This window comes from Borostomias antarcticus, assembly GCF_949987555.1.
Source record: "Borostomias antarcticus genome assembly, chromosome: 5".
Taxonomy (NCBI): Eukaryota; Metazoa; Chordata; class Actinopteri; order Stomiiformes; family Stomiidae; genus Borostomias; species Borostomias antarcticus.
This window is the reverse complement of record NC_140238.1, coordinates 33,888,598-33,898,069: the sequence shown is the minus strand read 5'-3', so window position 1 is coordinate 33,898,069 and position 9,472 is coordinate 33,888,598. Positions and strand designations below refer to the sequence as shown.

Sequence of the window (9,472 nt, the reverse complement as noted above, 5' to 3'; positions counted from 1 at the left end):
CTGTGTGTATCACTTGAAGATGCATCATCACAGTTCATTTGTTTCTCAGGAAGGTTGAAGAATGAGGCCCATGAATCAGAGGCCCAGAGGTCCCGCGGTGCTTCTCAGGTAATTGTGTATCGACTGCTTTATAATCACACTCTCAAGGTACTTTTCCATTCAGCTATTTTCAATGATTTGTGGTCTGTAAATATGTTCATTATTATAGACCCATTAGTATACACATTCTTATACAACGGGTAGTTCCGACCTCGCGATCTGATTGGTTAAGAGCCGTTGTATATGCTACGGTATACCACGAACAAGGCCTCTTTACCGTATGTGAAATATTACTGTGTCAATTACTGCCTGTTGGTTACATTACAGTTTCTCCTCAAGAATAGTGGAAACATTCAATGTGAATGTTGAGTTGTTCTATCCGTCCTGTAGCCTCCCTCACCCTCTCTGGTTTACCATCACCACGGAGCCAGCCCCGGACCCAGCGACGGTGCTCTTACAAAATAGTCTGGATCGAATCTGATTGGTGCCGAGAGAATCTCTCGGCCCGAATCAGATTAATTTGCGTTGCCAGTCTCGCCACTGATTGGGCAGTGTGACAACGAATGACAAAACTACATCCGTTGAGTCAGACTAGTCAGGTTTAGGCTAGTAGTTTGGTTGCTAGGGCTCATTGTTCATCGTTTTGAAACTTCATAGCAACGTGATAGATTTAGGAACTACCTTTCTTGAGGTCACTAAAATCGATATTAAGACACTGAAATAGTAGGCATTTATCTCATAGGCCTAAATGTTTCCCGATGGTGTAACTGTTGTATAAAAGCAATAACTCACTCGAGGGCTGTGGTAGGCCTATATGGTCAATATACCACGGGTTGTGCTGGTCGACTCGACTGAACCTCGTGTCTATATGACTGCAGCACAACCCGTGGTATATTGGCCATATACCACACCCTCTCATGAGTTATTGCTTCATTATACTACATTTGTATTGTGAATATTTGAGATGTTGCCTACAAACAAACAAAATGCACTTGCAATTATTAATAATGAATAATCATTCAAGAATAATTATACAACGGTTAGCATTCTAACTACACATGGAACAGCTGATCCTCTCAAACGAGCACTTCCAAAGCGTTGCAACTTCCATGATCCCAGGGATTTAAAGTTAGTGGAGGGGTCCATTTCTTGCCCCTTCATGATAGCAGGCTTGAAGGCAGGCCCTGTGCTGCCTGCTCCCATCCTACCTCCCAGACACAGCTCCTTGGTATTACTGAAGATGGTTAGGCTTATAGCTTGTATGTAGATATGGTTATGAACATTAATGAAATAGAAGTATAGCTGAGATGTAAATATGGTATAAACATTGATGAAATAGAAGTGTACTTATGTAAATATGTGTATGAACAAAGAATTTAATGTTTTGCAGCTGGGCGTGGTTCCAGAGCAGTAATAATGGAGTGTCCCCTCTTGCCATTCCATACTCTTTGCCTCAAATATCCGCCAAACCTGAAGGAACAGATATCCGGATCATAACTCTCAGAAGAAAGTAGAGGTAACTTTGTAGTTGTGAGTGATATGTACGCACCTATAGTTTCAAATATGTAAATATTGAATTTAGCTGTTGCTAGCTAGCTAGCCTAGAGTAGTTTACTGTTGAGAGCAAGAACACGAGCTAGTATTATACAATGCTATCGTTATATGCTGCATCGTGCTAGTTAAGCTCAATGTGCTTTCAGGTTGTCCTGCTATGTTTCTGGATAGTCATTTACTTTTTGTTTGAGGTTTAAATATTCATTACATTAGTTATTTAGCTGACGCTTTTATCCAAAGCGATTTACAATAATTGCATTGAACGTAGTGCTAGGAAAAGCCAATGCACAGAACTCACAAGTGCATCTCCTTTCAGAAAGAAAGCTTCTTAAACAAGTGATTCAGAGCTTAATCTAGAGCTGAAGGCAAAGTGCAAGAATAGCAAACTAAAATACAATAGGTATATATATATATATATTTTATAGAGGGCAAAACGGCAGAAACATGTTTTGTCCTGGACATGCTTGGGTCCTCATACTCATAGCAGTTCATGTAAATACTGTAATCAGTGGTGTAGGGGAGGGTATAACAGAGGTATGGAATATACCCACTTCTTTATCAATGGACCCATAGTATACCCACTTCTTTATCAATGGACCCATAGTATACCCACTTCTTTATCAATGGACCCATAGTATACCCACTTCTTTATCAATGGACCCATAGTATACCCACTTCTTTATCAATAGACCCATAGTATACCCACTTCTTTAAACACCACTAATGTAAAAAAAATAATAATAATAACTAACTTGTATGCTACAGTATACCCACTTCTTTAGTCAGTGTACCCACTTCTTGAGTCACCAGTAGGCTGCACCCCTGACTGCATAATCATGTGTCTAAATCACCTGTGTATACTTCAGTTTGTAAATCACCTGTGTATACGTCCGTTTCTAAATCACCTGTGTATACTTCAGTTTCTAAATCACCTGTGTATACTTCAGTTTCTAAATCACCTGTGTATACTTCAGTTTCTAAATCACCTGTGTATACTTCAGTTTCTAAATCACCTGTGTATACTTCATGTTTCTAAATCACCTGTGTATACTTCCGTTTCTAAATCACCTGTGTATACTTCAGTTTCTAAATCACCTGTGTATACTTCAGTTTCTAAATCACCTGTGTATACTTCATGTTTCTAAATCACCTGTGTGTACTTCAGTTTCTTAATCACCTGTGTATACTTCAGGTTAGTACTCATCGTGATTGGCCGGTCTCCTCCTCGTGAGCAATGGCTCGACCAATGGGAGAAAGCCATAGAAGATTTTTGCAAACCATGATGGTCAGTGGGATTATTGATGGTCCGCGGGCAAGAGCTCTCCACAGGCACTGCTGTGACTCTCACGGTGGTAAGATCAACACATCTGTACCCCACTGATGACTCGGTCCACACCGTAGCTGTGGCTTTTCTCTAAATGGACAGGATTCATTCCCTGCTGTGTTTTCACACAGCACACTACGACCACGACAGACTGGATGAATTCATCGATGTCATCAATGGTCTCCTGCAGCCCATGTTCATGCAGATCAGGAAGGGGATGTCGGAAGAGGACGGCCTTCAGTATTACGCCTTGGTGAGTGCAGCATTAGAGATGGAACGGTATGAACATTTCAAATCACGATTATAGTGACCCAAAGTATCACGGTTATCGGTATTATCACGGTATTGTTAAAATGTGCTGAAAATGTTCAAAAACTACTAATACACACACTGAAGTTGTTCCACCAACTTTGATATTGAGAACCACAAATAAAATTAGCAGCACTGCATTTTTTGTTCACACAAAGTGTAAAAACTTTAAAATAATGCATCTGGGAGAATGTAGTTTTGGTTGATGCTGGACAGTATTTACAGTGAGTTTTTCAAAGCATGGTAATCAAACACGGTTTTAGTGATCATTTTATCGCGATACATGTAATCCCATTTCATCACGGTTTATCATTATATCGGTTATTGTTACATCCCTATGCAGCAGTACAGAATGGAACAAGCAATTCGCAATAGGCTGTATCGGTGAAAAGGATGGAGGATATTGGGAGGATATTGGAAGGATATTGGGAGGATATTGGGAGGATATTGGGAGGATATTGGAAGGATATTGGGAGGATATTGGAAGGATATTGGGAGGATATTGGAAGGATATTGGGAGGATATTGGGAGGATATTGGAAGGATATTGGGAGGATATTGGAAGGATATTGGGAGGATATTGGAAGGATATTGGAAGGATATTGGGAGGATATTGGAAGGATATTGGAAGGATATTGGGAGGATATTGGGAGGATATTGGGAGGATATTGGAAGGATATTGGCAAAAACGATGAATGAGAGAGACTATCGGTGCACTTAAAAACACTGTCACTGAATAACAAATGCCAGGTCAGAAACGCAGGTGTCTTGCTGGACTCTGTTCCTAGCATTGAGGCCCATATAAAGAATGTAATAAGGACCTCATTTTATCACCTCAGAAACATTGCCAAGGTGAAACTATTCCTCTCCCAGACTGATACTGAAAGACTCATACATGCTTTCATTACTGGCAGGCTGGACTATTGTAACACTCTCCTGTCTGGCCTAACAAAAAAAAAGTGATTAGTCAACTCCAACTGATTCAAAATGCTGCAGCACATGTTCTTACAAAGACCAGAAGGAGGATTCGCATCACACCAGTTTAAAATCACTGCACTGCACCCGTCAGTTTTAGAATAGATTTTAACAATCAAGCACCTAAATGCATATCAGATCAGTTCTCTGGCACTGAGCTTTTAATGGTCCCTAGAGCCAGGACTAAGAGGCATGGGGAGGTCCTAGAGCCAGGACTAAGAGGCATGGGGAGGTCCTAGAGCCAGGACTAAGAGGCATGGGGAGGTCCTAGAGCCAGGACTAAGAGGCATGGGGAGGTCCTAGAGTCAGGACTAAGAGGCATGGGGAGGCCCTAGAGCCAGGACTAAGAGGCATGGGGAGGCAGCCTTCTGTTCGTATGCCCCCAGCCTTTAGAACAGAGGACCTGAGAATGTCTGAGACTAGCGAGATTTTAAAACATACCTTTTTAACATCGCTTTTACCACATAGCTTTACTGGTTTTATTATCTTAGTGTTTGATGTGGGGAACCTTGATTAAAACCTTACTGATCAATGAATGCTGAGAAGAGAAATCTTTCTGGTGTTTATTTACATAGAATTAGCATATATCAAAACACAATACAGCAACCAAGCTTTAGGCATGGTTCAATATAGATTTGACACATAGCTTAGTACAACACAGATACGTAACAGGATTAGACAATGAATCATACCGTATACAGATGAGCAGATGTGGACAACAGGTGGAGCTAGCATGCTAACATGCTAGCTTGCTAAGCTAAGCTAAAGCCAGCGTAAGATAGCCTAAGCCAACAGAGCTACGAGGTTAAGCGCCCCCCTCCATCCCAGTGGTTCTTACTTTTATACTGTTCAGTGGGGGGCTTAATATAGGCTGGTCACCTGACCATTCTTTAGTTATGGTGAGAAGCAGTGATGGAACATAACCAGTTCAAGATTAGACCTGAACTATATCTAATGTCCGGATTAAGCAATGGTACATCTGTTGACGGCTCTTCTGCTGACCGCATGGTCAATTGAGACCCCTCTGACCTTTCCTCAACTTCTCTTGCTCTCCCTGTATCCTGTGTCCCTGCTACGGCAGCTTATCTAATTATACACTGTATTAGAGACACCTAAGCAAGAATCAACTTTATATGACAGCAATGAGACTGGTGAAGTTCTGCCCCAAAAACCCATAAACTACTAAATGTTCTTAAGTTGTATTCTCTGCTTTTATAGTTTTTATTCTATTTTACACTTTTTAAATGTTTAATTATTTTAGTTTGTTTCTTTAAAATTTGTTCTCACTGTGTTTATATGAATGTTTTTATCCATCTGTTTTTTATGTAAAGCACCATGTGTTACATTGATTTGTATGAATGGTGCTATAGAAATCAAATGACATTGACAGACTGTAATATAAGGCAATCGGTCAAAATTGTAATTGGCAGATCAGACTTGTAGTCGGCCAAGAAAGTGCAATCGGTGCTTCCCTCCATCATCATCATCATCATCATCATCATCATCATCGGTGCTTCCCTAATGAACCTTATTAGAATGGCTGATACAGATGTTCCCTAATGAACCTTATTTGAATGTGAAGGTGAACATGGCTGATACAGATGTTCCCTAATGAACCTTATTTGAATGTGAAGGTGAACATGGCTGATACGGATGTGACCAGGATGTCATCAGATTACGCTGACAATGAGCTGGAGTTATTCAGGAAGACGGTGAGTTTGCTGCTCTCATGTGGGTTAGACATCACCACCCCTTCACATATACTGGGTAAGTCATCACCACCCATTCACATATACTGGGTTAGTCGTCACCACCCATTCACATATACTGGGTTAGTCATCACCACCCATTCACATATACTGGGTTAGTCATCACCACCCATTCACATATACTGGGTTAGTCATCACCACCCATTCACATATACTGGGTTAGTCATCACCACCCATTCACGTACCGCTTGATGGCATTTCAGTGGCAAATATATATTGTAGAAATGACTTGCAGTTATGTGTGGGCCTTGTTAAAAGATGATTTGAAACCCCAGAACGACATTTTAAAGGCAAAATAGATAACGAACGTCACTCCTCATTAGTCCAGCTTGACAAGCCACTCAGTTGTTGGCAACAGCCTACGTTGGTTACTTGAGTAGTTACCAGCAATATTGAGTTTCCTATAATAAGGTACTTAAGTATTCGGATGATTACTGTGTGTGGATATAACACAGTCTAGTCATCCACTGCAGTCAAAGAGCAGGTGAACTAGTGTTTTTGTTGTGCTGTGAACCTGTCTGTCTGTTTCAGATGGACCTGGTTGTGGAGTCTGAGAACGGAACGGCCTCGTCCACAGACATCCTGAACTGTGCTGACGGCCTTCAGACCAAGAAGCTCAAGAAGACGGAGACAGAGTCCGTGTTGAACAGGCTTGTCCAGGATAAGTGGCTGAATGAGGTAATAATAATAACAATAATAATAATAACAATAACTTTATTTGAATAGTGGCTTTCTTAACATACAGTTAAGAAAGGTACAGTTTGAGAATACAGGCAGTTTGAGAATATTGAGTGAATATTGAGATTATGCATTGGTTGTAACTTGTGTTCATTGAATTACTTGGGAGTGTGATTTTACCCTGATCTCCTGTGTTCTTCAGAAACACGGTGAATACTCTCTCTCAACCCGCTGTATCATTGAGATGGAGCCGTACATCCGGCTGATGTATCAGGACCAAGTGAAAGTCTGCCATATCTGCCACAGTGTTGCCTTGAAGGTAACCAATTTTCTCAGCTTTAGACAAGCTACAAACTCTGCTCTCTTGTCTGGTATGGAAATACATGTGTCAGTCTTTGTGCTGAATATTATTTCTGTTCAGTTATAGATTTTATATTATTTCTGTTCAGTTATAGATTTTATATTATTTCTGTTCAGATAGATTTTATATTATTTCTGTTCAGATATAGATTTTATATTATTTCTGATCAGATATAGATTTTATATTATTTCTGTTCAGATATAGATTTTATATTATTTCTGATCAGATATAGATTTCTGGAGAGTCTTTGTGCTGAATATTATTTCTGTTCAGTTATAGATTTTATATTATTTCTGTTCAGATATAGATTTTATACTATTTCTGATCAGATATAGATTTTATATTATTTCTGATCAGATATAGATTTTATATTATTTCTGATCAGATATAGATTTTATATTATTTCTGTTCAGTTATAGATTTTATATTATTTCTGTTCAGATATAGATTTTATATTATTTCTGATCAGATATAGATTTTATATTATTTCTGATCAGATATAGATTTTATATTATTTCTGTTCAGTTATAGATTTTATATTATTTCTGTTCATATATAGATTTTATATTATTTCTGTTCAGTTATAGATTTCTGGAGAGTCTTTCACTCCTCATCTGGTCTCTTTCCCTGCAGTGCCAAATGTGTGAGAATCCCGTTTGTGGAATTAAAATCCACAACCCGTGCGTAGCCAGATACTTCAAAGGAAGGACTGATCCTCGATGTCCTGCCTGTGAAGACTTCTGGCCTCATGAGATTCCTGGTAAAGATCCACAGAGAATAATAATAATAATAACTTTCATTTATATAGCGCCTTTCATAAAACCCAAGGTCGCTTTACATAGGGGCAGAACAGACAAGAGACAAACATGGTAGACAGAGACACACAACATTAAGACACGGAAGCTAGAGGTCAAAGGCCATGTTAAAGAGGTGAGTTTTCAGGAGTTTCTTGAAGCAGTCCAGAGTTGGGGCGTTGCGGAGTTCTACAGGGAGGGGGTTCCAGAGGGGGGGAGCTGCCACGCTGAAAGCTCTGTCCCCAAAGGTCCGCAGTCTGGTTCGGGGGATGGAGAGCTGACCGGTGTCTGAGGATCTCAGGGACCGTGACTGAGTGTAGGGGTGGAGGAGGTCAGTCTGGTTCGGGGGACGGAGAGCTGACCGGTGTTTGAGGATCACAGGGACCGTGACTGAGTGTAGGGGTGGAGGAGGTCAGTGAGAAAGAGCAGTAGTGATGCTAGAAGCTCCCCTCTGGAATTCACCTGCTGAGATCGCTCAGGTTAAAGCTAATCGGCCTAACCTGGTACCAGTGAATGCCGCTAAGCTAGGCTAATCGGTCCAGGTCTCGCCACTCCATATTGCACGCAGAGTTGAAAATGCTTCACACTGCTTGTCTAACCCCAGGGAAGATGGAAAACAAGTGTATTTCCCAAAATCTTGGCCATGTCCTTTAAGAATCATGTTAATGGTAGACATGGGGGGATTACTATGTTTTAACGCCATGCTTCACATTAATTATAGTTACTAATGTCACAATGTATAACTTTTTGTGCCTCAGAAATTAGCCAGCCTGAATCTCAGTCCTCCCAGAGTCCATCGGCAAAGGAGAACACAGCCCCAGCCCCGTCTCAGTCCAGGAGGTCCAGGAGAAGGTGAGGAGAAGGTGATCTCCAGGAGGAAGTGATCTCACCAGCAGGAGGAAGTGATCTCACCAGCAGGAGGAAGTGATCTCATCTCCAGGAGGAAGTGATCTCATCTCCAGGAGGAAGTGATCTCATCTCCAGGAGGAAGTGATCTCACCAGCAGGAGGAAGTGATCTCACCAGCAGGAGGAAGTGATCTCATCTCCAGGAGGAAGTGATCTCACCAGCAGGAGGAAGTGATCTCATCTCCAGGAGGAAGTGATCTCATCAGCAGGAGAAATCACTGTCACACGTGTTAGTTACATCCGTTACTTTTTAATTTCAACATTCAATCACCTTAATTATTTATGCCAGACTTGATAACAAAATAATAATAAAATACTTTGAGTGAAGAAAAGTTATGTTTTTGGACAGTTCCTAATTCCCTACAATTGATATCATGATAACGTTGACAGTTTGCTACAAAGATGTTTTAATAGAGATGGAGTGATTGTGATACTGATTGTGAAGGTTGGGGTAGCGGCCAAATCGCAGTCACAGCATTTAAAGTCGCACAGAAATGAAAAAAGCATTCTGTCCCATTTTGGTTCACATAATTGGTCATAGTGTTCACCTATTCAACGATGTATGCCAAAAAAATACTAAATTCTACTTTTGTTGTAATCTTATATCAAAGTCTATAATTTCTTACTTCCTGGAAAACGGTAGGTCACGTGCACTGACGACAACAGGTACCTTAGATTTTAGACCAATAATCTCACGACATCCACCCGTCAATCAACGCTATCCTTCTATCGAATCTGTCTAAAGTTCTTAAAACCCGTCCAC

General features: G+C 40.6%; 1 protein-coding gene across 2 annotated transcripts; it reads left to right on the top strand.

Annotated features, from left to right (window-relative positions):
- Positions 1-1,523: 1,523 nt before the first annotated feature.
- On the top strand, positions 1,524-8,975 carry nsmce1 (NSE1 homolog, SMC5-SMC6 complex component). 2 transcript variants are annotated; one of them, XM_084437952.1, is made up of 9 exons: positions 1,524-1,555; positions 2,786-2,945; positions 3,049-3,170; positions 5,835-5,912; positions 6,501-6,647; positions 6,850-6,966; positions 7,642-7,768; positions 8,561-8,665; positions 8,787-8,975. In XM_084437952.1, exons 2-8 carry the CDS (start codon positions 2,828-2,830, stop codon positions 8,656-8,658), a joined length of 807 nt encoding a protein of 268 aa, XP_084294078.1. In that variant the 5' UTR covers positions 1,524-1,555; positions 2,786-2,827; the 3' UTR covers positions 8,659-8,665; positions 8,787-8,975. The 2 variants fall into 2 exon arrangements, with proteins under 2 accessions (XP_084294078.1, XP_084294077.1); XM_084437951.1 differs by having other exon boundaries at positions 8,561-8,819.
- The last annotated feature ends 497 nt before the right edge of the window (positions 8,976-9,472 follow it).

What these genes read in the sequence shown, in the direction of transcription:
- nsmce1 (XM_084437952.1), top strand. Translation starts at nt 2,828, where the DNA reads ATGGCTCGACCAATGGGAGAAAGCCATAGAAGATTTTTGCAAACCATG. An exon ending in GCCTTCAGTATTACGCCTTG is followed by an intron (nt 3,171 to 5,834) that starts GTGAGTGCAGCA and finishes TTGAATGTGAAG; the next exon opens with GTGAACATGGCTGATACGGA. An exon ending in AGGATAAGTGGCTGAATGAG is followed by an intron (nt 6,648 to 6,849) that starts GTAATAATAATA and finishes TGTGTTCTTCAG; the next exon opens with AAACACGGTGAATACTCTCT.